Source organism: Hippocampus bargibanti, linkage group LG03 (genome assembly GCF_051943395.1).
Source record: "Hippocampus bargibanti isolate YZ-2025 linkage group LG03, ASM5194339v1, whole genome shotgun sequence".
NCBI lineage: Eukaryota > Metazoa > Chordata > Actinopteri > Syngnathiformes > Syngnathidae > Hippocampus > Hippocampus bargibanti.
This window is the reverse complement of record NC_142736.1, coordinates 9,069,266-9,096,899: the sequence shown is the minus strand read 5'-3', so window position 1 is coordinate 9,096,899 and position 27,634 is coordinate 9,069,266. Positions and strand designations below refer to the sequence as shown.

The window sequence follows — 27,634 nt, the reverse complement described above, 5'->3', positions numbered from 1 at the left end:
GTCGTCATCACGTCTGACAACGGGATTCGGGGAGAACAGGAAGATCCCGTCAGCGTTGAGCGTTGCTCTCCATCTCATCACAGGGAGAACACACTTTATTTTCGCCTGAAGATCCGACGGGGTGGATTCTGGACGCAGATACATTTGTCGTGGACGGTGAGCGTGGAGATATTAATTCAATTCTTAAACGTCTTGGCCTCTCTGTGTTTGTGCCGGTCAGCAATCGCAATGCTAGCTTTAGCAGCTAGCTTTGTGGAAAAACTGAGTAGGAAATCCCGCAGTCAGACAGTCGCACAAAATTCCGCAACCCCAGCACATTAAATCACATCGCTGTGTTGCTGGCACCTCCAATGCGTGTCAACATATGCCGACAAACTCACAAAGCCAAACTCACCCTTTTCTACAGCTTGCTGGCAGATGGCACGTAAAATTTGAATGTAAATGGTCAAAGGGCAGAACACGTTTCATTTGTGCTGTTTCCGTTTTGAGCCAATGCCGTGTTATTTGTGCTGCGACTTAACTCCCTGGATCTAAACTAACTGGCTGACTTTACAAACTGCACGCTTCAGTCACTTAACTTGAGTCACTAACTTCAGACGAAATAAGGATTACCCGATTCGAATGTCTACCCTCTGTCGGATACTCTTTTTGAAATATTATTTCTTAAATCATTCCCAATCTACTGCTGTCATAATCAGAGAAATTTCAGATATTCATTGTTCGTGCACGAGTCGTAGAAGGGTGTGGTTGTGTCGCCGGAGATCGGCATGTCATTGGCAACACACTCGTGATTGCTTCCTGGTCTGTGTGAACTTGTTTGGAAGAAATTTTAATTTCTCTACACTTATCCAAATTTTCCTTGTTATACACACTCATCTAAAATGTACAAACAATCATGAATGCCGATCAGGCAGTGCCAAAGCTGTGCAAACACAGTTCTTTGGCATTTAAACATGTTATCTCTATTTTGTGACAAAGTATAGACATTCAAAGTGATTCCAATAAATAGTATATTGACACACCTGGATATGATTATTTGAAATTATCATAAAATTTGTCAGGATTAATATCTGATTTCCCCGATACACAATTGAATGTGTTTTTGTACTTCAAAGAGTTTTGGACACGGGCTCACATAAGATGTGGAAGGCAGCAGCAGGACAGTCAGTTAAGGTGACTGTAGATGATGGAGGTGACGACTGGGAGACTGACCCTGACTTTGAGGTAGCTTTGCACACCATGTTCAGCCTCATCTCTTTTTATGCGACACAGAGTCCTTGTCCTACTCACTATTTTGCTGTATATTTTCCCCTGTGTTTCCAGAATGATGTATCAGAGAAAGAGCAGCGATGGGGTGCAAAGACAGTGGCCGGTTCAGGACATCAGGGGCACATAAAGTGAGAATGTAGTTTTGTCTGTCTGGTTGGAGCATCAACCACAAATATGTCATTAAAATATTTGTCTCCTTTGGAATAGTATCCACCAGTTGCGTGAAACCGTGTCAACAGAGCATACAAGTTTGAAACAGCAGGAGATGGATAACATGCCCAAGGCATCGCATGGTTATGGAGGGAAGTTTGGCGTTCAGCAGGACCGCATGGACAAGGTGCAAGAAAAAAGCAAAATCTACTGTTGATTTTATTAAGGCTGGGGCTAGTTATTATTTGAACAATTGATTAATCTGTCAATAATGTTGTCAATGGATCAGTTTAAAAGCATATTTTAACTTTGATTCCATTTCTTAAAAAAATTACTTTCTTTCAAATTGACAGTGTTGAAAATCAGTGACTGAATGGCTTTGTTCGTAACATGAGAAAATACGTATGTTAATTGTTTACTGTTATTTTCCCCAATCAAAGCAAATATTTTATTGTTTGATTCAACACAAAGGTAATCCGTCAGTTTTTATGAAGGACTACAGAAGTCAAATGATATTTCCTGTGGAGGATTAAAAAAAAAAGATATCTCACAGATTCATCAATTATCATGATTTGTTTTGCGTCCAGTGTTTATTGACTTGTTATGTTTGAACCACTTTAAAACTGCTTTTGAGATATGTAGTACCAAGTACTATCAACACATCGGGAACTCATTTCTCGTGTTTCACACGATGATCTGACCTGGCAAGCCGCTCAGTCCATTATTCTCTTTGGTCATTGCAGCTACTGCAGCATGAATTTGATGATTGAGCGATGCTTCATTGTTTATGTGCATGAATCTGTGATGAGTCAGATGTCACCGCAAGCTCAGTTTCCGGTGATACTTCTCACTTTTACCCTCTGCCCTTTGGCTCCTTGATCATCCTATTTTAATCACTGGCAATAACAGAATGTATTATGTTGGATGACTACCTCTTTTTGTGCTCTGACAATATCGGTGTATGTTTTTCACAGTCTGCTGTGGGACATGAATACCAAAGCAAGTTATCCAAGCACTGCTCCCAGACTGATAACTCCAAGGGCTTTGGAGGGAAGTATGGAGTTCAGTCTGACCGCGTAGACCAGGTATTTCCCGTTTCTGACTACTTTTTGAAAACTTCAAATATCTAGAGGAATGTTAGTAAGAGGAGCAGCGGCAGCAAAAGTAGTGTTTGTCCTAATTACAACATGTATGCAAATATATGTCCGCATGGTTTTCTTTTCTATTTTTATCAACATCAAACCAAGTTCGGGAGCTTGTGTGTCGAGGTGTTGCATTTAACATTACCTACGCTCGAAAGTCTGTTGTAAACTTTAGCTTTCCAGGGGCCTTGTTGGGTCTGCAAACTGTGTTTGCTGCACTACTGAGTACCACCACACATACAGCAGTGTCTGAAAAAAAACGTCTGCCCGGATGCCCAGGGCATGCAACTTTTACATTGGGCGTACAACTTACAGAACGTCTCCGCCCGGGTGGCCGCCAACTTTTCCAAGAAAAAAAAAAAACAAAAACAAAAACAAAAAAACCCCTGAAAGTTTTTTTAAAATCAAACGTTTGCTTTATTCAATAAAGTAAACGTTTGAACGAATATTTTTAAATCGGAATAAATAAATCTTCATTCGTTTTGGAAATTTCGGAATTTTGGTTCGTTTGTCAATTTGCACGGCAGCCAATCAGAAGCCTGCTTTCTGCATCCGGACTTTCCCGAGCGTTATGGGAGATGCCAGTGTGACGTCGTTTGTTATGATCACGTGATCGGCCGCTAACTTCCGGGAGGCTGATAGCCAAGTAAACACAACAGTTGTCAGTGAGAGCGATCATTGTTTTGTAAGCTTATGCCTTTCATTTTTGGTTTTGATGAATGAAAGTCTTCGCGTTTTAGTACGATGGTGATATCGTGTGTGGTTGTTGCCTGTACGAACCGTTTTGTGAAAGGATCCGGGTTAAAATTTCACTGAATACCGATCGCTGAAGAAAACAAACCGGTTCGTTTGGCACTTTGCATACTCGGCACGGCAGCCAATCAGAAGCCTGCTTCGGACTTTCCCGAGCGTTATAAGGTCGTGCATTTGCATATCATTTTCCAAAGTAGATGCACAGACCCTCAGCCGCAGAAGAAAGATTCCAAAGAAGCTAACAATTTATGACGCTACAAAACGTAAACGTACATTATCCCGTGACTGTAAACTGTCCTTGAGAATTTTGAAAGGGGCTTAGAAATTATATGTATCATTATTCTTATTAAAAGCATCGTGGAAAGATGAGTTCACGTGGCTTGTAACAGACGCAAAGCAAACATTGCATTGGACAACTGGAGCAAAATCATCAGCAAGGGATAGTTACGATAAATTAAGCAAGGCAGCATTTGTGGTAGGTACATCCTTAATAAAAAATCCTTAATACTTTGCAACAATGGTTTTTTTTGCGATTAGTCGTCTTATTGTGTTTCAAGTTGTGAAAAATTGGGCAGGCAATTTTATGGCCGGGCAGGGAACTTTTCAGAGTTGTCTGCCCTGGTATCCGGGGACTTTTTGTCATGAGTTTCAGACACTGCATACAGGTATCGTAATATTAGCTGGTCGCTATCGCATCGGTGCCGTTCAGATATTTAATTCTTCTTCCTGGCGTACACATTATCCTTGTACACAAGGGTCACAGCAACTTTGACTCTTCCTCTGTGAAGGAGGAATGCCGGCAGAACAGTTCTCACCCCACAGTCTGTCTAATGTATTGTTCATACTGAACTGTGAGACAGGATAAAGGTGCAGTGAATTCATGTTAAAGGGATTTCGATATGTGTCATTATTGTTTCCATAATAAAATTGGAAATATTGTTTTGCTTTTTCTGCTCTTATTATAGTCTGCGGTGGGCTTTGAGTATGCTGGCAAGACAGAGAAACACGCCTCACAGAAAGGTGAGGTTGCACTTTGGTAATTGAGCTCAAGTCCCTGTAATGGCTTGATATTTGCAAGGGTTTTTGGTTACTCGACTGTTCTGGCATCCGTCTTAAATGTTTCCACTCATTTCCACTTGAGGAGTGTTTTTTTTCTCATCAAGATTGTTGAACGTTTGATAGAAAACCAATGATTTGCTTGTTCCCGATGCCCCGCCAGTGTCTTTTGGTACATCAATGGTTAATGAGGAAAAGGCTGCAACTGACAAACGTGTATGATGCCTACTGCAATTTTCTGAAATCATTAGATGATCCTTGAATTTAATCTGTCCCTTTTGTTTGATTTTATCCTGTAGTTCAAAGCTGAAGGACCGGATTCAAAGCTGGAAGAATAAAAGTTATTTCAGCCACCGTGATTAAAAAAAAAATGTCAAAGAAATAATTTTCTTTGTGTAGTTTAAATATGAAAGGGCCGAATCATAGTTTATGATAAAAAATATGTCATATTTGACGTTAAAACCTCCCTCAAAAATTCTAGAATCACTGCCATAAATATGTCACATACTAGACATCTCTGTCACAACTCATCATTGCCAGGAAGTTTTCATGGTGTCTTTGATCTTGAAGTTACCGCTGCTTCAACTGTTTAACCCTGACCACAAAACATGTCCGTTTTGCTTGCTGTGTAGACTATAACACTGGTTTTGGAGGGAAGTACGGTGTCCAGGCAGATCGCGTAGACCGCAGCGCAGTGGGCTTTGATTACCAAGGCAAAACTGAGAAACACGAGTCCCAGAAAGGTTGGTTTTCATGTTTTGTCTTCAGTTCAAACATAAAATGCCAGGGCCTTTCAAATGAAGAGACCACAGCAGGAAAAATTCTTGAAGAGGGCAAACAGTAAGTATATTTATACGCTCTCCGATTATCCAATATTTTACGGCCGAAACTAGTAACTAAATCATAAACAATGTGCATTGTCTGCACTGCCAATTTGAAATGAAGTCTTGATTTGGTTGCTATATTCTCTAATTGTTTTGACCACATCAAGAAAATCTTTTCATAATTCTCCACTGTCTGCATTCAAGATAAAATGCCAACACTTGACCTATATTTATGAGTCAGTCCAAATAAGCACTGTGCTCAAGGTGCAGTGGCGGGCAAGATGAGACACGCTTGGACAGTTCTACATACAAAAGTGTTTGCATCTCCCAAGTTAGGAATATATTTGAGTTTAACCCCACTTGAAACATGAAGCATAAAGCAGGGTACAGAATGTAACAATAATCATAACTGAGCCATGGGAGAGGGTCGATTTGAGATAAGTCAGAGGTGTATCATCAACTTGAATACCAATTTACTGGAAATTACATTGTGGTACAATCATCTCATTCCTGCAAATACTCGCCCATCTGACCACATACTTCTATGTTACTGTCCTTGTATACTTAATTGGAACAGAGGAGCAAAGCCGGCGGAAGTTGTAAAGAAAACATTCAACTTCCATATAAAAGGAGCATTGTGACGACTTGTTTTGTGTGCATGCATGTCACTTCACAGGCAAATCGTGCTAAAAAGCCCCATTTATTTTTCTGGGGTTATTTTTCAAGGTGGTGGTAATGTGAACATAAAAAGATGTGAATACACAACATCCCAATTGCTTATCATGAAGTGACGGTAGCCCAGGTGCACGCTCTCTGGTACCTTGTGATCAGCACCGCCCTTTGACGGCTGCCGTCAACGCAGTCCTTGGCGGGCCACGCAACTTCCCCCAGCAGCATTTCCTTGTGCCAAGGCATCACATTCACTAAACTCAGCAGACCCCCGGCAAATAGTTATGTTATCACAATTGCTATTTTCGCTGTGCCATTTCGGTGACAAAAGTAATTTTAACCGAAACGGGAAAGCCTTTTTCAGAATTTTCATTCCTCCATCCACTGGCGGACCATCATCCTTAAGCTGTCCCGTTTCTTCCTCCCTTTCTTCCTCACCGGAATGCCCCCTACTTCACCATTTGCTGTGGCCTTTGGGCAGATTATACCAAGGGTTTTGGCGGAAAGTTTGGTGTGGAGACCGACAAAATTGACAAGAGTGCTGTGGGCTTTGAATACCAGGGCAAAACTGAGAGGCACGAGTCTCAGAAAGGTTGGTATCATGGTATAGAAATAAACACGTTGCTGACCTTTGACACAAGTTCACTTAGAATGTTTACATACTGAAATCTAGAACATTTCATATCCATTTCCGGTTTTTTAAAGGTTCCAAAAAGGGCTTCACTGGTCATTACCTTTTTCGTTATTTTCTTTTTTGACTGTAGCAATTTGCCTTGCTGTGCATTTGTCACTGTCGTCGTTGTTGATCCCTTCTATGCATTGGCTTGCTAAAAAAATAAACGGAATCGTTCAGATTACCTGCAACACCAGCTGCAGTGCCTATTCATGTAATATATTCTGTTGCCACGCCTGACGTTAAATTGGATGTTTATGGTCAAATGTGTAATTTCTGAACAGAACTTTGTAATTCTCTCATCTCAACCTGACAGGTATGTGTACATTCTCAGTCAGTCCATTCAGAAGCAATCTATGTTAGAACACGGACCAAATATATTGCCAGACTTCGTAGAACACATTTAGTGGTATCAAAGGGAAGTAAGGTGGTGAGAGTGGTGGAAATAAATGTCAGTCACAGCCTGGAGTGGACAATGATTGGCTACCATTATGTTGGGCTTGTTTAACTCTAGCTGATAGGCTCCCCTATTGGAGTTGGGTGGACTTAATAAGCAGTGTCAGCTTGTGAGATTTCTCAGCACAATAAATGGAAATTTACATTCCAAAAAAGAATACAAAGCAAGGTTTTCAGACTAATCTTGCTTCTTAATGCTTCTTAATCTTTTTTGAGAATTTTCCATATCTATTCCCTTTCTTGTATACTGTGCTAAAAATGTCATTCCTCAAGTGTTTCTTAGAAGCTGCTAATGAGACAAATTGTGGTCTGTCCAGACTTGTTTGGGGCGCTAAAAGCACAGCAGTGGAGAGAAACTCTCCTGTTGCTGTTTGTCTGACATACTTGACAATGTGATACTCTCCTGCCAAGAATTTCCCAGAATGCTTCCAGGAGACACATTTTCGAAACTGCAACAACTTGCCGCAGTAACGCGAGCTTTCAACCTGACTACATTGGAACTAGTGCAACATTGTTTGCATGTTCCATCATCTCTCTCCGAGATCTGCTCCCAATGGTTGTGTCTGACAAAAGTACACAATACTGTGTAAAGTTAATTGCTTCTGTCGTGATTAAAGTTAATTCTCAAAATAAAATTCAATTTCGTTTCAAACTTTTAGATTTTTGTTTCTTTTTTTAATTTTTTTTTACTTCCTCATTCAGCTCTTTGTGTCATGTGTCTCCAGACTATGCCAAAGGATTTGGTGGCAAATTTGGTGTGCAAACAGATCGACAGGATAAATCTGCTCTGGGATGGGACCACCAGGAGAAACTGCAGCTGCACGAGTCACAAAAAGGTAACATCTTAGACAGGTTCAGACATGTTGCCGATGCCCCCCCCCCCATGAAATATGAAGTTTCACGTCCGCGGCATTTGTGTGTGCATCTATACTGTGGTGCCTTGAATGGATAAAACAAATGGAATAAACATGATTGCCTTAAGATTACGTCATCAGTTGCCTTAAGTCAGCCTTAAAGGACATCCGACGTCTCCTGATTGTGTCTCGTGTCCATAATTTGTAAATTCGCTTCAAATGACTTCTACTGAGCGTATTTTACAAAGATTCCACCGCATATAGCTATATTTTAGGTTGTAAGACTTGCGCTGAATATTCCGGAAGTCTTGTTTTTGAGTTGGTGACGAGTCCTCACGTCACGTCACTGAAGGAACGCCAGTGACTGAGAAAGAACACATTGTAGAAGTCCTTTCATCACGTCAGTGCATTTTGCGGTACTTTGTTTGGTCTGAAAACTTTGTGTTGATCCGTGTTGATGGCGAAATTAGAAGGAAAACACATAAATAACGCGATGGTGAATCCTTGTATATTGTGACAAACATTTTGAGCCCATGTATTATTATTACACACGGAGCCCATGTATTATTATTACACACGTAGCTTTGTCATCATCTTCTGCCTGTTTTGGGTGCGACATCCCCCTACCCCTATTGGCTCAAAATGACACGGAATAAATTCTTTAATCGTTTGCAAACATGTATGCGTTCCTCTTCAGAACTATTTGAATCATATTCATAACTGGATGAGTAACAAGAAAGAATGTTCTCCGGATCTGAAGCCATTGTTTTGATTCTCGAGCAAGGCAAGATGTCTTGGCGCGACACCACGAACAAGGGGGCGGGACCAGCTGAAACAGGCCACTTCTTGTTTCAATTTTTTGCAGTTTCAGCACACTTAAGTCATTTTTATTGGTGTTCTACATTTGACTAAAATATCATACTGTGTGTTTTGGGTATTTTAGATGCTATAAAACGTTTTTCTGATGTCAGTTAGGAAACAAAAAAGTGATGTCGGTTCTTGAAGTCTTGAGTTGTGCTCTCAAAGTCAGCTTTATTGTCAAATATGCTAATATGCATGACATACGGCACAGACGAAATTAATGTCCTTTCGGACTCAGCGTATGTTCATCAATGATAGTTTTGTTCCAAATATAAATGGTAAAATATCAAATTCCTCCTCTGCAGGCTTTGAAATTCCTTCCTCTTTTTCTGATAGAGCTTCTCTTTTGGTGTTTGAAGCGTAGTATTGCAAAGGATAATTACTTCCTCCCTTGGGTCAGTCAAACCACAAGAGGAACAAAGAAAGGAAGTTAAGGACTGGCTAAAATGTAAAATTAAACATGGGCATTGATTCAGGAGATACTCACACAAAGCAGCAACAAATTCACTGCCTCTGTATCATTGTAGCTGTGAATATCAAAGGTGACAAAGAGTTTTGTGAGAAAACTGCAGTCAACTGTCACGACCAAATGAGTGTTGGATTTTAAATCATGCGGTCTGTGTCTCAGCCACGAGAGGTCCACCCTTGTCATCCATGTTTGTATTGTATCGTCTTTGTTTGTCCATACTGTGTGTGTGTGTGTGTGTGTGTGTGTGTGTGTGTGTGTGTGTGTGTGTTTTGTGTGTGTCTGTGTGTTGTTCTTGCAGACTATAAGCGTTTGGAGGTCAGTATGGGTTAGAGGTGGGGAGGCAGGACCAGAGTGCCCTGGGCTATGAGCACAAGGAGAACCTTGCCAAGCATGAGTCACAGAAAGGCAAAAATAATTTTCTCAACACTTCCACCACTTCCTGTATTTTAGAACACCTGGTTTTTATCTTGCCATCCCTTGACAGAATACATGCGGTATCATCAGCTTTAGCCATTATCTCCCTTCTTTTTCAGTTCGTGAACATGTTCTACTGCACACTGCCTCTCCTCTTTCAGTTAATCCCCACCTCCCATGGGCTGCGCTCCACTGTATCACATGCTGAACTTTGCATTTGATGTATTTTTTTCCATATATATGACATACTACTAAGCCAGTAATAGAATTTTTGCAAATTCATATTTTTTTAAACCTCAAAGGTTTTTATCGTCATGTCGCGGTTTCCATCATCCTCCAATGTCAGTTCACCTGAGGCCAGGATGATATATACCCACAAGGCCTTGTTTTGCAGTTGATTTAGCTTTCGTGGGATAACAATGAAAAATATGGGTGCATCTATTTCATCCGTTTCAGGAGGCTGCCGTTTTGGCTTTGTTCCGGGTTTGCATTAAAGTTCCGTTGGGTTTGTTAAAGTGCCCTTGGATTTGCGCCCTTGGAAATAACAGCTCACTTGTTTTCTGGATTTGTTCTTGTGATCTTCACATTCCTAGTTCAGGGGCAGTTTTGACAGTTTCAAAATCTTTCATTTTCTACAGTAGATGACACCCTCTGATGATGAATGAAAAGGAATATATAATTTCAGCCAAAGTGGCATGCTCCTGAGATATTTTTTAGAATGAATGGATTTATCTCCGAATGACTTCCACAATCTCAATATTAAGGTGTGTACAGAGTTTAGACTAGTGGGGGCCCATAGTACAGTGGGGCCTCGGTTTACGAACGCCTTGCCCTACGAACTTTTTGTTTTACGAACGTTAAATTTATGAAAATTAAACCTTGGATTACGCACTACTTTTCGCGATACACACCCCCCACATCGGCTGGCGGAGTAATCTTCCGCGGAAGAACACCAAAGCACATGAGCGAAAAACGCCCCAGCCGGCCTTTCCACACTCCCTTTCTCTTAATGCACACGTGATCGAGAGCGAGACAGCGAGAGAGAGAGAGAGACTGAGAGAGAGAGAGAGAGAGCTCCCTGAGAGAGAGATATTTTTTATGTGAAACTTACATGTGCGTGCTCCGTGTGATTGCTCGCTCGGAGTGCACACGGCTTTTCACATTGTAATGATGTTGTGGAAGAGAGATATCCTACACAAGAGTGATAGTGGAGCGGTGATGTCTCTGGACGGAGGCATAAAGAATTAGTGGAATTGGGCATAGTCTGATTGTTTTTTGTGCCTTTCTGTGACTCATGCTTGGCCAGGTTCTCCTTGTGCTCATAGCCCAAGGCACTCTGGTCCTGCCTCCCCAACTCTAACCCATACGCTTATAGTCTGCAACAACACACACACACACACACACACACACACACACACACACACACACACACACACACACACACACACACACACACACACACACACACACAGTATGGACAAACAAAGGCGATACAATTTGACTTCAAGACGGCGCCCCGAGAGTGGCTGCCTTTCCAGCAGCTCATGTATTTTGTTTTTCTACTTTCATTCCTTTCATCACTTTGCTGCTGTGAAATGTAAATTTCTCCACTGTGAGACTAATAAAGGCAAATCCAATCCAATCCAATCCAATACAAACATGGATGACAAGGGTGGACCTCTTGTGGCTGAGACAAGTCGACGGATGCCCGCTTTTAGATATTATATTCTGACATAAAAATCCGAGGAAAGCCCTTTGGAGTCTTTGCGATGGAAAAGTGGTCAACTATGGTGGCAAAGGTTGGCTGTCACTCAAAGAGCATTGTGAAGCAAACATGCAGAGAAAATAAGAATGAGAAAGCAGACTTACAAACTACATACCTTGTGAGTCAAGTTATTATTCTAATTAAGGAAATGATGATAGGGCATGTTTATTCCTGTTGACCTGTAATATACCATGGTTTTAATTATTATTTCTAATACTAAACTAACTACAGTGATACCTCGGTTTACGAACCCCTTGGCTTATGAACTTTTCAGTTAACGAACGTTAAATTTATGAAAATTTTATCTTGGCATACAAACTATTTTTCGGGATACATACGGAGCTGCACCAAGAGAGAGACGTCGCCGGCCTGCCTTTCCACACCCCCTTCCTCTGAGTGCACAGGTCGATCCAGAGAGTGAGTGAGAGAGAGAGAGAGAGAGAGAGAGAGAGAGAGAGAGAGAGAGAGAGAGAGAGAGAGAGAGAGAGAGAGAGAGAGAGAGAGAGAGAGAGAGAGAGAGAGAGAGAGAGAGAGAGAGAGAGAGAGAGAGAGAGAGAGAGAGAGAGAGAGAGAGAGAGACACACACACATCAATCGCCTCCAATGAGTTTTTTTACAGATACTTTTGCTTATTTTGGGGTTGAAAAAACACCACAGGCTCGTGTTCAGCCTAAGAAGACACAAAAGAAAATTACAGTCGAGGAGAAGAAGGAGATCATTGAGAAACACGAACGAGGTGTGCGTTTGTCTGATTTAGCCGCTTAGCGGATATGCTAAGTCCATTTTTTTGGGGGATACACACTTTTCGCTTTACACACTCTGTCTGGGAACCAATTAAGTTCGTAAGACAAGGTCTCACTGTATAATCCTAATAGGGTGTTTCAAAGTTGCTCAATGTAAAAAAAAACCCTTAGATCAGGGGTGGGCAAACTTTTTGACTCGCGGGCCGCATTGGGTTCTAAAATTTGACAGAGGGGCCTGGCCAGGAGCATTTGGAGGGAGTGTTTGGGCCGGAAATACTAAACCTAAAGCATTAAAAGACAACCGACGCCACCAGACAAGTTATGTCCATAATTTATAATATCACTTCAAATGACTTAGACTGAGCATATTTTACAAAGATTCCACAGCATATAGCTATAGTTTAAGTTTTAAGACTTGCGCTGAATATTCATGAAGTCTTGTTTTCGAGTTGATGACGATCCCCATGTGACGTCACGTTTGGACCGCCCCTGACCGAGAAAGCAACACACAATGCATTTTGGGTACTTTGTTTGGTCTGAAAACTTCGTGTTGATCCGTGTTGATGGCGAAATTAGAAGGAAAACACATAAATAACGCCATGGTAAATTCTTGTGTGTTGCACCAAGACCAACATTTGATATTCGCTGACACAAATTCCCAGCTGACAAATCAACCCATTTCCAACGGAGCTTGGGCGCAATCTTCTGCATTTTTTGGGTGCTACATTGATGTCATTGACGGCTCGAATTGATATGGGAAGACTCCTTGAATCAATTGCAAACATTTATGCTTTCCTCTTCAGAACTATTTGAATCATATTCATAACTGGATGAGTAAAGAGAATGCATCTTCTCCGAATCTGAAGCCATTGTTTTGATTCTCGAGCAAGGCAAGACGTCTTGGCGTGACGTCACGAACAAGGGGGTGGGACCTTCTGAAATTGGCCATTTCCGGATTCATTTTGAAGTCATTTTTATTGGTGTTTTTCATTTAACTAAAAATATCAGCCTGCCTGATTTGGGTATTTTAGATGCTATAAAACGTTTTTCTGATGTCAGTGGGAAACAAAAAAAATGGTGCCGGTTGTCCTTTAAATGTAGTGTGTACAAACCTCATAGCACAGTAAGAACACTACAACCCAATTTATTAACTGTCTTTCAAATGTGAAAAATATCCCGGATTAGTTAATAAATTCGTCTCAAGGAATATGGCGTTTACATACTATTTCGCAGATACTTGGAGTTGGTTGCTTGGAGCACACTAGTATGATCTGGCGGTAAAGAAAGACAAGAGAGATCTTCATGTCATCTTCCTCGACCTGGCCAATGCCTTTGGCTCAGTTCCCCATAACTTTCTCTGGGAATCCTTCAACTTCCATGTTCCATTACCCATTACTGCCTTGTTAAAAGCCTACTTCGAAGACCTGCTTCACAACACCTGACTTCACAACATCATGGCAGCGTGTAGAACTCGGCATCATGGCAGGTTGTACGATTTCACACCTGGCCTTCACAATGGCCATGGAGGTCATCATCAGGGCCTCAAGGTGGGTGGTGGGGGGTGAGCGAACAAGGAATGGGATCCACCTCTCACCTATCCGGGCATACATAGATGACATGACCACATTGACCACTACTGCAGCTTGCACCAGGCGGCTACTTGGAAAACTGCAGGAAAACATCAAATGGGCCCGGATGAAAATCAAGCCGAACAAGTCACGCAGCATCTCAATAGTCAAGGGAGAGCTAAAAAATGTGAAGTTCTGCATTGGTGATGACTCAATACCAACGGTGTCTGAGGAACCGGTCAAAAGCCTGGGCAGGTGGTACAATGCAAGCCTAAGAGACAAAGATCAAGTGCAGCAACTAATGCAGGACATCAGCAAAAGTCTGGAAAACATCAACAAGACTCCACTGCCAGGGAAGCTCAAGCTCTGGTGTCTGCAGTTTGGACTTCTCCCTCGGGTAATGTAGCCGCTCACAGTCTATGAGGTCCCACTCTCAACTGTGGAGAAGATGGAGCGAGCCATCACTAGATATGTGAAACGCTGGCTTGGTGTTCCACGCTGTCTGTCCAACATCGGCCTTTATGGCAAAGGGGTCCTTGAGCTTCCAATCACAAGCCTCACCAAAGAGTACAAGTGCGCTAAAGTGAAACTTCAGATGACCCTCACAGACTCCAGAGACCAGAAGATCAGTCAAGCTGCACCCCCTTCCCCTATCAACTAGATGGAAATGGACACCATCCATTGCAGTGCAGCAGGCCACAGCAGCCCTAAGGCACAAACAAACCTTCTTGGCGTAAGGCTTCAACATCGGAAAGAAGGAAAATGGTGATGGCAGAGGTGCGCCGCCAAGAGGAAGCTGAAAGAACTGCACAGGATGTCTCTCTTGCCAAGCAGGGACAAGGGATGAGGTGGAAGGCCTGGAGAAGAGAAAGCTCAGCTGGAGGGATCTCTGGGAAATGGAGGCAAGCAACATCAGCTTCATCATCAGAGCTATCAATGATGTGCTCCCATCTCCAAAAAACCTCCACCAATGGTATGGCGAAGATCCAACCTGTGACCTCTGCCGAACTCCAGGAACTCTCAAACACATCCTGACCGGTTGTAAGACCATCCTCACACAAGGCCGCTACACCTGGAGGCACAACCAGGTCCTGAAGAGTTTGGCAGTTGTCCTTGAGAGCAAGAGGAATACCATCAACTCCTTCCCAATGAGAGCCACCACGTCCAGCACAGCACCATTGACTTTCATCCGAGAGGGACAGAAAAAGCCCAACCATCCTACTGCCAAACCAGAAGTTGGACAGCTATCCAGGGCCCGCGATTGGGCGATGCGGGTTGACATTGGCCAGCAATTGGTTTTCCCAGCGGAGATGTCAGCCACCACCCTCAGGCCAGACTTGGTGCTCTGGTCCCCTTCACTCAAGGCTGTCTACATCGCAGAACTCACAGTCCAGTGGAAGAACTCTGTTGAAGAGGCCTATGAGCGCAAGAAGCTGCGCTACGCAGAACTCGCAGTGGATGCGCAAAAGCGGGGATGGAAAGCCAAGGTATATCCAATTGAAGTTGGATGCAGAGGGTTTGTGGCTTCCTCCACCATCAGGCTGCTAAAAGACCTGGGTATCCACGGACAGGCTCTGCGGCAAACAGTTAGATCAGTCTCTGAAGCCGCAGAAAGAAGCAGCCAGTGGATCTGGATGAAGAGGAATGACCCTTGTTGGGCTCATAGAACAGCAACCTAAGAAACAACACCCCTCCCCCCCACCAGCTTCTCAACATCTGATTGGGCATGGGACACAAGCGCGGGCGTGATCAACCTGTCGCTGGCCACCATCGATGAGGGTGTCTAGTGATTAAAAGACCGAAACACCCAATGATTCTTTGGCACACAACTGACGATGTGTCCCAAATTCACAACCTCCCATCCCTCCCAGCTCCCACACCACTCTCAACATCAAGGCTAATCTCACGTGAGAACCATCCATTGGCACAAATGGACAGAATAACATCACGTCCAGTGTTTCATGATTCTCTTCTACTCAGTATCCCCAGCCTATAAAAAATGCACAGAGATTACTACATCAGAGTTGCGGAATTATCCAGGGAAGTACTCCCATTTTCCAAAACGGTTGGTTGGCCGGTGGAAATTTTATTTCTCCCGTCTCCTCTAAAAACCTGCTTTGTGAGTCTTTCATTAAAACTTCCAGTAAATGTAGCAATTCTACAAAAGGCACAAAAAATAGTAGACTGCAATGTTAATGTTAAGGCAAAAGTGTCCAACTGGGGACCTCAACTGCCAATACCCTGCCTGGTTTAAATGTGTTTCTGCCGCAAAACGCCTGATTGAAATGATCAGCTCATCAGCAAGCTATTAGAGGGCGAAGGAGCATCAACTCTGCCTTCAATGATTTCATGCAGGAGAACTGAATGATTTCAATAAAACAAATGTTTTTTTTCTTTAATATTTCTGTATCCATTTTAGTAGATTTTTTTTCAAGGTGCTCTTCACATATTTTTTTAAATACAGTAAGTCCAACCAATAACACTCTTTCTTGCAATAAATCGTAAGTACATTGTACTGTACAGTGATACCTCTGTTTACGAACTTAATTGATTCCCAGAAAGTGTGTGTAAGAAAAGTTCATCTGCCAAACATTGATTTCCCACAAGAAACCATTAAACATGAGAATAATCTGTTCCCAGGTCCCCATAAAACATAAATTTCTATTAAATAAGCCTTAAAACTACACACAATATACCTTATTTTGTGTATAGTAAATCTGCTATTGGATTGTAATTTAAGAAATAAACTGTACTGTATAATAAAGTCGTTTTATTTATCTTTGTGATGGTCGTTGATGTAGTTGCCTCCTGATGATATCCGAGTGAAGTTGCTGTGCTTTCTCCCCCCTGCTAGCTGCTTTTCATTAATCCAAATCAACAGAAGTTTTCCAACCTCTTCTATTGTCTGAGACAGTTTCTTAGACAACACAGAAACACCCTTTGCCACACATAGCAATGGTCGACTTGGCGTACTGGTACTGGGACGCTAAGTCACATAAGCGCACACCTCGTTCGTGTTTTTCGGCGATCTCCTTCTGCTCGACTGTAATTTTCTTTTGTGTCCTCTTCGGCTTATCATTATCCTGTTGTGGGGTGTTTTTCGGTCCTATAAATAGCAAAAGTACTCCACTCGATAACAAACCATGTCTGCACTCAAAGAAAAGGCGTGACAAAAACTAGTCCGCCAGCTACCGTGGCGCTGTTCAACCCTGTGGTTTGGTGTTCAGCCGCCGAAAACTTGTCTGCCAGCCACCATGGTGCTGTGTTATTTGGTTTGTCCATCAAAATCTAGTTTGTGTGCCAAGATTATATTCTCACAAATGTAATGTTCGTAAGGCGAAAAATTCGTAAACTAAAGAGTTTGTAAGCCGACATATCACTGTGCACAAAACCTGAATGACCAACTCATTTTTTTTCTCTCAAATTGCCGCCTTTACGGTTTTGAAAATTGCATTTTACTACATTGAAATGTCCAATTGGATTTGATCAATTTTTCACAACTAATATATAGTCTCAAAAGGGCCCTGTAGGATTGCAGAAGCTTCTATAATGACAAAAGTACTTAGATATTTTTCCAAAAACATTCGTGCTTTGAAGAGACTGAATTTTTTTGTACCATCCCGCACCTGACTAGTGACAACTCCAGACGGTATGCCGCCTCTCAGCCTAAGTCAGCTGGTTCAGGCTTACCACTCACCTGCGACCCTGTGATGACAGGTGTTTCAAAGTTGAGAATGGCTGGAATAATGATTGTGCCTCAATGATCAACTCCCCCTGCGATTTTTCGCACTGTTATGATGTTTATTTCGTTTGTGTATTGTTACTTTGAGCCAGTGCATCATTCTGTTGCATGATATACGCTTTGTGGTATGATCATTGCATTTTTATCGATGCCTTTCAATGAGACCAAGCAGAAAAATGGCTCTTCAGTTTGTGGTAAAAGCGAAATAAATGTCCGCTTTACTTTCCAAGCGACTGGCTTTTAAGATTGCCCGTCTGCTGTGCATTTTTCTTTCTCCCTCCCCTGATACAGGTTTGCATGAATGTATCAGACTATTCTGAATCTTCCAATGTGAGTGTTTTGCGGGAATTCAGCCACAGTCTGTTTCGTCTGAGCTTTTACGAGGTCACATGCAAAGACTTTTTTGAGGTACCGCTAATGAATTTAAATAAATTAAATTAAGTGGCAGATGCACAAAATGAGAAGAAGCTGTACAGAAAATCGATTAATCTTCTTTTCCTTTCGGCTTGTCCCTTCAGGGGTCGCCACAGCAAATCAGTGTCCTCCATCTTCAGAGGTTTGATTCGCATGTTTGTTTTGGCCAAGCTTTTACGTTGGATGCCCTTCCTGACACTCTCTGCTCTGGATTAAACTGTATGCTTGGGACTGGCACAATAAAACTTTTGTCCCATTGTGGCTACAGAACAAGCAACTCTATGAGCTTAATAATGATGAAGATGCTCGATTAAAAAAAAATCAATGAATCAGAACGCCTTTTATAGTCCCACAATGGGGAAATTTGCAGTCCACAGTAGCAATTTGAAATGGGGTGAGGGGGGTGTGGAAAGATAAAAGATAAAAAACAAAGTGATGAATAGTTTGTTGAAAAACAAGTTTGAAACGTGAGTGCGGTTGAAATAACTGGGGTAAAGTCAAATGGACTCCTTAATTAATTATCTCTTTTTCCTGTGCCCTCTAGATTACTCCAAAGGCTTTGGAGGAAAATTTGGTGTCCAGAATGACAGGATGGATAAGGTATGTTTATGTTTGCATCTTGTGTACATGTCCATGTGGGTGACTGGTGCATTTCTTTGGCTGCGATTGACAGAGTGCAGGCACTTTCGAGGATGTTGAGAAACCCAAATCATCTTATCAGAAAACTAGACCTGTGGAGGCTGGTAAGCATCGACCAATATCTGTTTTTTTTTCTTGCGACCCCAGACTTGACATTGTGACGTCTGGGAACCTTGAAAGCAGAGAAAAGTCCACTACTTACCGATATCTAGCCATAATCACTTTGCATGTTTTTCGGTGCGTTCCAAAGTCGTAGTCGAGGATATCTCGGGTTTTTCCGTAATTCGTCGGAATCTGCTGAAAGAGATAATTGAATAGCTATTTACCTAAGGTGTATTGCAGTCTTTACATCAGACATGGTGTATGGTTGCAGTATGGAGCATGAGAACAGGAGTAAAACTCTAAGAGACATTAAAAGAGACATTTCTCCACTGTGAGACGAATAAAGGCATATCCAATCCAATATCCAATCCAAAAACAGGCAGCAAACAACCATATTTTCATTTTTTCAGAAACAGTCAAATAAGTCTGCGAGGGTACTGATAATTTTTTGCAGCAAACTGCTGTTAATGATTCAAATTCAGTGCATAAAGGAAAATGATTTCAGCGCTGATGCAGCACATTGGAAATCTTCAAACCAAAGACATTTTAAGTTGACACTAGTAAGAAATTTATTGATATAAGATATTTATTTATTTATGTATTTTGTTTTTCTACTTTCATTCCTTTCATCACTTTGCTGCTGTGAAATGTAAATTTCTCCACTGTGAGACTAATAAAGGCATATCCAATCCAATCCAATCCAAATATTGTGTTAAATCTGTTCTTTTTTTTCTTCCCTGTTATATGTTGAATATCAAAATAGCACATGGTTGATTGTGTAGTAACTCAAGAAAATTGAAAATGTTAGTTTATTTTATGTATGAATAAATTATTTGACTAGAATTAAAATTGTACTTTATGTTACTTCCGGGTTGAGTGAACGCTGGCGTGTGTGGCTGCCGCTGCTCACCTGCAGAAAAAATATCCTGTGACTGTAAAGTGTCCTGGAGAGTATTGAAAGGCGTTTATAAATGAAATGTATTATTATTATTATTATTATTATTATTATTATTATTATGATTAGTAGTAGTAGTATAGATTGATGTATTAGAAACATCGATATTACTCAAATAATGGTTTTTCTTTTGCAATGTAGAAATATCATGCTCCAATGAATGTAGTTAGGTTTATTTCAATCAGTTTTGTATACTTTGGCAATTTTGTTAAATCAACTTTTTAAATTTCCCAGATGCATCCCTGCTTTCCTCTTGAGGGCACCGGTTATAAGCACCGGACTATAAGGCGCACCTTCAATGACTGAAAAAAGTTTTCCAAATAAATATATATAAGCTGTCCAAATATAAGTATAAGTACAGTAGAGGCTGAGGTTGCGCACTGCTTCTTCTACAGGGTGAAATCTAGTCGGTGGCTGATTACAGTCATTACACGACCTGTAATATTGCTCAATAGTAATATGCTCAATATTACTTCACATATAAGGCGCAAGGGTGTACAACGAGCGCCGTCAGCAGCCACAGACTCCATTTCCCACCCCTCCAATAGAAGAAGTAGTGCATAACCCCAGCCTCTACTGTAGCGCCTTATAATGTGGTGTGCCTTATACTTGGAAAACTTTGATATACTGTATTTATACATTTGTAAAACCTTTGTCAGTTATATAAATTTCAAACTGGAACTAATTTCTGGTTGTACACATTCAAAAGCTTAGTTGCTGTCAAATAGGTGCTTTTAAAATCTAATTTCTCACAATTGTTTTTGCTTTCATTCAGCTGGCAGCAGCACAGGGAGCATTAAGGCTCAGTTTGAGAATATTGCCAGGCAAAAGGAGGAAGAGGACAGAAAGAGAGCTGAAGATGAGCGGGCACGTCGACAGGCCAAGGAGAAACAGGAACAAGAGGAGGCACGATGTAGAATTGAAGAGCAGGCAAAAGCGCCCTCTCCGGTTCCTGTTGCGGCGAACCCCAGTCCCACTCCCAGCCCAACTCCACCGGTCCAGCCTTCTTATTCTTCAACATACGAGGTAGGCTACCATGTGTGGTGGACTTTCTACGTTTTGTCCCTATTTTTTGTCACATGGTCATAAATTAGAAAGAAAAGAAATAGCACAGTACACAGTATGTATAAAAAAAAAATATTGACCCAAAAAATGTATTTTTCTCTATTGTGCCAACACTTTGTGCACAAGACGCCCCAAAAAGTGGCTTGCAAATGGTCCACAAACCAAAAATTGCTTTACAGATGTAAAGTAATACTACTTTACAGACCGTATCATTGTCAAGTCAATTTTATTTATATAGCGACAATTCAGAACAAAAATCTTCTTAAGGTACTTTACGGATTGTGTGGCGAGGATAACGGCCCAGCAAAAGCCATATCATAATATTTTTTTTAGAATTCCATAAATAACAACACAGAAACTTCTCCAAGGCATTGCGACTCGAGGGCCGTTGTAAATTTTGGGAAACCATTAGAATGTTTCATCTGGTCTACGTTACATACAGAATGCACAACAAATTAATGAATAACTAGTTTTCATACGGCAGTTTGAAATTTTGGTTCGGACTTTAGCAAGCATCGTGGCACTTGGATTTTGGATTTGGATTTGCCTTTATTAGTCTCGCAGTGGAGAAATTTACATTTCGCAGCAGAAAGGTGCTTGGTTTGCTTTTGGGGACCTAATAAAATGATGTGGCGAGCCTGATTTGGCCCCCGGGCCTTGACTTTAACACCTGTGATATAAAAGGACGTATGGCGCGTGTCATTTGGTTGTAACCTGAAACAATTACCAGCAAATGCATGTGTGTGCATTTTAAGATGTCAATATAAAAATCATTACATTTATAACAGAACATATTATTGTCATTAGACTCCAGATGATTTTACCAGCGAAGCTGCTGATGAGAATGGAGAGCAACTGTATGATGAACCAGAACCACAGGGTCATTACGAACAGCCAGAGTCGCTTTACCAGAGCCCGGCTGAGGGTAAGCTTATTGATATCATCTATATCGGAGGTCGGCAACCTTGGTTCCAGAGGTGCATATGGCTCTTTACCGGCCCTGTCGGCTCGCTGGAGCTTTTTCAAAAATGTTTGAAATGGCTGTTTTTTTTAATATGGTTTCTGTAGGAGGACGGACATCCTTAATGTTTTCCAACGCCGTTTAAAATGTGTAGAAAAAAATACTGAATTTCAACATTTCTGTCTACGGACATTTAGCCAATGACATACCCTTTGCAATTATTATTATTATTATTATTATTATTATTATTATTATTATTATTAGTAGTAGTAGTAGTAGTAGTAGTAGTAGTAGTATTCTTTTTCTTCTTTTTCTTCTTTTCATTGTTCTCATTCTTCTTATTCTTCTTCTTGTTCTTATTGTTCTTCTTATTATTGTTCTTATTATTGTTCGTCTTCTTATTGTTTGTCTTATTGTTCTTATTATTATTCTTATTATTATTCGTAGTAGTCATATTGTTCTTAGTATTATTTGTGTTATTAGCATCTTCATCTTTAATAAGTTAATTGAGTTGCTTGTTCTGTAGCCACTAGGGGACATAAGCCAGTGTCTTCTTGTGCCGGTCCCAAGCCCGGATAAATATAGAGGGTTGTGTCAGGAACGGCATCCAACGTAAAAGCTTGGCCAAAACAAACATGGCAATCAAACCTCTGAAGATGAAGGACACTGATTCGCTGTGGCGACCCTCTTGAAGGGAAAAGCCGAAAGGAAAATATTATTATTATTATTATTATTATTTTTGGTATTAGTATTATTATATATTATAATTATACAACAATAATAATATTATTATTACTACTCTTACTCTTCTTCCTATTATTATTATTATTGCACTAAACCTCTGTCAGCGAGTCGTAATGAACGGCTGTTCTGTTGCAGAGGTGCAGCAGTACGACACCGGTGAGGATGCCGGGGTGACTGCGGTTGCCCTATATGACTACCAAGCAGGTGAGTCTACTTAAACGTCGTGAAAATGTTGTTGCTGCAACACAGAGAATCACTGGAATCACTTAGTGGTGTCTCTCACAACTTTTGTTAATTAATTGCATTGACATACCGGTCAACCTTGACTAATAGCTGCCCTAACCTATTAGCTACCTAGCTGGCTCATTAGCTATCTAGCTAGTTATCTATTAGCTATATAGCTGTCTAGCTAGCTATTAGCTATCTATTAGCTAGCTAACTTGCTATCTATCTAATTAAGCTATTCCGCGTTGAGTGAACGCTGGCGCGTGTGGCTGCCGCTGCTCACCCACAAAATAACATATCCCGTGACTGTAAAGTGACCTTGAGAGTTTTGAAAGGTGCTTATAAATGAAATGTATTATTATTATTATAAATTATTGCAATTCCCGTATAAAAATTGTAGTATGCCGTACATTATTTGAAATGATTAAAAAACGCTAACACAAGCGGCAATACAGACCACAGAATCTTACCACACATGTGCACGCACACTATGCTTTTATCAATCCTACCGTACGCATTGATTAAAAAAAAAAAAACAAGATTGAGGATTACTTTTGCTGTTTTGCCGTGACAATAATAGTGATCGGCGGCAGCATTGTCGTTGGCTACCAGCAGTTGAGATGAGCTAGATTTGAGAAAAAATGGTGTTTGTAAGATCGCTTCACAATGTATTATTTTTTTTCCCCGTGTAAAAGTTGTAGTACGCCGTACATTAATTGAAATGATAAAAAAAATACAATATATAAGTTGACAGTTATGCATTTTTCATGGGGGCTTTGTTCCATCTTCATCGTATAAGCAAGGAGTAATGCTTGAATGTTGGATTTAATTACCGTATTTTCTGGTGTATAAGCCACACCCAAAAGCCTTGATTTTCTTGAAAAGATAACCCTGCGCCTTATACGCAGGTGCGCCTTATATGTGAGGTCACATTGAGCCGCAACAGGTCTCACAGCTACTGTTAGCAGCCACTGACTCAATTTCCCCTTGTAGAAGAAGTGATGCATAATCCCAGCCTCTATTGTAGCGCCCTATAATGTGCTGTGTCTTGTATTTGGAAAATATAAGAAAATATCCATGCGCCTTATATATGGAAAATGTTTGAAAATACACCATACATTGGGGGTGCGCCTTATACCCCGGAAATACTGCAATCACGCCACAGTTGATTCGATTCTTACTTTTATGACCAATGAGAACTTCCCGTTTCAGCTGGGGATGATGAGATCTCCTTTGACCCCGATGACATCATCACCAACATTGAGATGATTGATGAAGGCTGGTGGCGTGGCGTTTGCAGAGGGGCTTATGGTCTCTTCCCCGCCAATTACGTTGAAGTTCGGCAATGATGTCAAGCTGCCCAAAAAGCTTTGTTTCTTCTCATGCTTTGGTCTAATTTCTCTCTTTTTCATTTCGGGGTGCTCCAACACTGTACAAGATATTTCAAAATCAGAATTATTTTGCGCCTTTTTTTCCATCAACAACTCAATTTGCTTTTGCTTTTTATTTTGGTATTATTTTTCGACATTGACTTGATTCCTTTGAATGAAGTGCGCTCTTACCTGAGAATCACAACTCCTGGAGAATACAAATTTTTAAAAAGTAGGCCAAAAAGCTTGAAGCTTTTGCTCTATTGATCCACAACACACACAAAAAACTGATGCGTTTTTCACACATTGTATATTGAGATGAAAAGGTACTGCACCTATTAAGATTCAGTTTTACCAAAGATCTGCGTGTTAACAGAAATGAACGTAAGGGAAGTATTAAGGTGGTGATTATCGGAGATATGGCCTCTCCAGTGCCTCCAACAGGGACCAAAACAATTTGACGATAACCCCTTTATCTCATCTGTGTACATTCTGTGCTTGCTCTCTTACTTTCGTTACGCCCATTTTTTTGTTATTGCATAAAAAAAACCCTCAAGATTTGTTTGTAGATTAATGCAGCATACAAATCTGTTTTAGTCCACCATCATTGGACACAGTTGTACAAGTTTTCATCTTTGAGCTATTCATTCAGATGATTCAGAGGACATTCATCTGTACACTTGGGCAAATTAGACACTCAACACTACATGACAGCTCACTGTTGATTATTGTGGATCGCATGAATCGCACAGAGTAATCAAGAGTTTTGATGCTTGGAGAGACGATAGGGTTTAAAAACGTTTTATGTTCCATTGAGGTTTTTGATTTTTGATGTGGACATGTCTTGTGGATTTCTTTTGGCATTAGGTATGGCTGTGTCACTGTTCATGAGAATTACTAGCATGGTGACAAAACATGTCCACCTCAGGAAGGGAGGAAAAAAATCAAGTTTGCCTGCAGTGGAGGTATCATATCATATTGCTTTTGGAATGTTCTCTACAAGCACTATATATTTAGAACCGGCTGCTGGTTGGTTTGTATAGCGTACATTGTGTGTGTGTGTGTGTGTGTGTGTGTGTGTGTGTGTGTGTGTGTGTGTGTGTGTGTGTGTGTGTGTGTGTGTGTGTGTGTGTGTGCGTGCGTGCGTGCGTGCACGCGTGTGTGCTCGCACATGGTGAGTGTGCACGTGTGCCTGCGAGAAGTTTTATTCTTTTCCATCTTTTGGGGTTTTATAATAAAGTGACCTTTTCAAATAATTTTTTTCTGTATTTCTACTAGAATTACATCAACTCTGTTTTTTTCCGCCAATAAAGACATTTATTGTACAGTTGTGTGTACTGTATATTTTTGATTAGTGATTCGGACTATGTCAAGTTCGTTGGAAGGAAGAGAAATTACATTAACAAGTTGCAAGTAGCCCTTGTTTGTAATGCAGACATTTATATAGGAAAGCTGCATTCTCCAAATCAGGGCAGGATTTATTATTTTGAGAAATATTGTCCTGAGCTCGCCCTCTGACTGTTGTTGCCTTTTCATATTTAGGACATCTTGAACATTCATCTGTGGATCTTGAATTATTTGATATACAGTAAAGTCTCGTATATATCGATATCGGATATATCGATAGTCCCGGTTATATCGATACTATTTCTATGCACGCACGGAGAAAATTACATGCAAACAGGGTCGGATATATCGATAGTCCCGGTTATATCGATATTTTTTCGGACTCCCTTGAATATCGATATAACGAGACTTTACTGTAATTAATTTGTGTTATAATTTATAACACAGAGGTGGTGGGCCGTCAGAGCCAGCAAGGCCTTCTCTGCTGGCCTAACATAATCAGACATCATTATCATAATTATAATAAAAGTCAATTTCATTAAAAAAGTATGTTTTCTAAATATATATATAATTATTCTACATACTGTTTTCTTGATGTTATATTATATCCATTTGGTTATGCTCCTTTCAGTGTTGTAGTTTTAGGTCAGAGTTTTTAATCCAATCAGAATTCATCTAGCTTGTGTCGCCAGGCTGTATGAAATCTGACCGACGCCTTCAGAATCAACAGTGAGGGCGTCTGTGCGCTGTACATGAACGGGCACATGTAGTTGATATATAGTTGCGATAGCCAATCAGATCACAAGTTGGCACAGTAAGGCCAGCGAGAGGGCCTCGCGTTGAACATGACATGTACGCGTCCTGTGATTGGATACTCACTTTACCTCAGCCCTCAGCGGAGGCAGCGCTATGCAAATCAACCAAGCTACAACAGATCAGACCCGGAAACTTTAGCAGAAAAACCAAGTATATCTACTCGCTCTCTTTGTGTAGTGAATCATACATCAAAGGAGATTTTTCCACCCTGAAAATTGTCATGAGCTGGTTGGCGACCAACGGGTGGCGCTGTCGGCCCCACCTGCACAGGTGCTGGTCATCCCGATCAGATTGGCGACCAACGGGTAGCGACGTCAGCCCTGCCTGCAGCCTCGCAGGTGCTGGTCGTTTTAATCACTGACACTTAAAAGGACACCCGGCACGACCATCCGGTGTCAGTTCATTGTTTGCCGCATGTTCTGTCTGCAATTGCATGCATTGTATGCTGTGCATGTGTTTGTTTAACATTGGCGGGCTTTTACACTTGATTTTCTTTTGATACTTTGTATTTTTTCCATTCAGATGATTTTGATGTTTTACATTTTGTTCCTGCTGACCTTTATTTTAATACAATTTGTCAAACAACCTCCTACTCACTCCTGCCTGCATTTTGGGATCCGCACCCGCCATCAACCCCAAGCAAAACGTGACAAAAATGACTTACTAGTATAAACTACATTTTCTCAGATACAGTATTCTAATTGGTAGGGATAAATTTGTGCGATAGCGGAGGTTCATATTAATTGTACTGTGTATGCGGGCTCTTCGTATGGAATCGCTGACCAAGTAAGAATTTGGTTGTATTTTACCTGTAATTGTATTAGCATCTTTAAAAGCTAGTTGTTTTTACTTTTGTGTGGAAAACATTTTACTTGAATCATTATTTTAATAAATTACATACAAATACTGTATATATTTTAGCCCAGTGTTACTGCACAATTGCACCCCATTTACAGAAATATTAATGTTAATGATGACAGAAAACATTTTAATGCTAAATTATGCTGAGTGTAAATCTTTCACCATGCCTACTTTAGGAATGGTAAGTTTAAATACATTTGTGAAAAATAAAGCATCAAAACAGTTTGAACCATGCATAAAATATGACATAAAAAACGAACATTTAAATGTTTGTACTAACTGAAACACTGTAGCTTAATTAAAAGACGGCCCCTATACAGTATGTATTTCTTTACTTTTTGCAACTCATTTTACATTGTAAAATGTACGATCTATAATTAACTATGTCTGTTTTCTTATGTCATATTAACACAATAAATGTATTTGAAAATCGCAAAAGTGAAAAAAAAATGTTTTTGATGAGGAAAACGTCTCGCTGTAATTAGAACGTATCTAGTTCTAATTAGAAACTTTTATAACGGTTTGCATTGTGTCCTTGTTTTCAGTAAAGATATTCTGTCCAATTGTGCTGTGTTGTCAATGAGGAAAATAATTGAAAGAAATGTATCCACAAAATGTATGTATGATTTTTATGTGTTTGTATTACTATATTGTATATTGTATCTTTTATTATGACTGTGCATTGTCGTTTTGGATCGGCAGAAACGAAATGTTTCCGTCCGCTAAGC

At 40.7% G+C, this 27,634-nt stretch overlaps 1 protein-coding gene across 1 annotated transcript; it reads left to right on the top strand.

Moving 5' to 3' along the window:
• On the top strand, positions 1–25,209 carry cttn (cortactin). Its single transcript, XM_088991810.1, has 15 exons — positions 1–156; positions 1,116–1,224; positions 1,324–1,397; positions 1,477–1,606; positions 2,394–2,504; positions 4,280–4,334; positions 5,003–5,113; positions 6,345–6,455; positions 7,718–7,828; positions 18,366–18,421; positions 18,495–18,564; positions 20,293–20,543; positions 21,390–21,507; positions 22,423–22,491; positions 23,725–25,209. Exons 2-15 carry the CDS (start codon positions 1,141–1,143, stop codon positions 23,859–23,861), a joined length of 1,488 nt encoding a protein of 495 aa, XP_088847936.1. The 5' UTR covers positions 1–156; positions 1,116–1,140; the 3' UTR covers positions 23,862–25,209.
• The last annotated feature ends 2,425 nt before the right edge of the window (positions 25,210–27,634 follow it).

Excerpts from the sequence above, each read along its gene's own strand:
- cttn (XM_088991810.1), top strand. The coding sequence starts at position 1,141 with ATGTGGAAGGCAGCAGCAGGACAGTCAGTTAAGGTGACTGTAGATGAT. Across the intron at positions 1,398-1,476 it reads GGACATCAGGGGCACATAAA|TATCCACCAGTTGCGTGAAA; the intron begins GTGAGAATGTAG and ends CCTTTGGAATAG. Across the intron at positions 18,565-20,292 it reads AACTAGACCTGTGGAGGCTG|CTGGCAGCAGCACAGGGAGC; the intron begins GTAAGCATCGAC and ends GCTTTCATTCAG.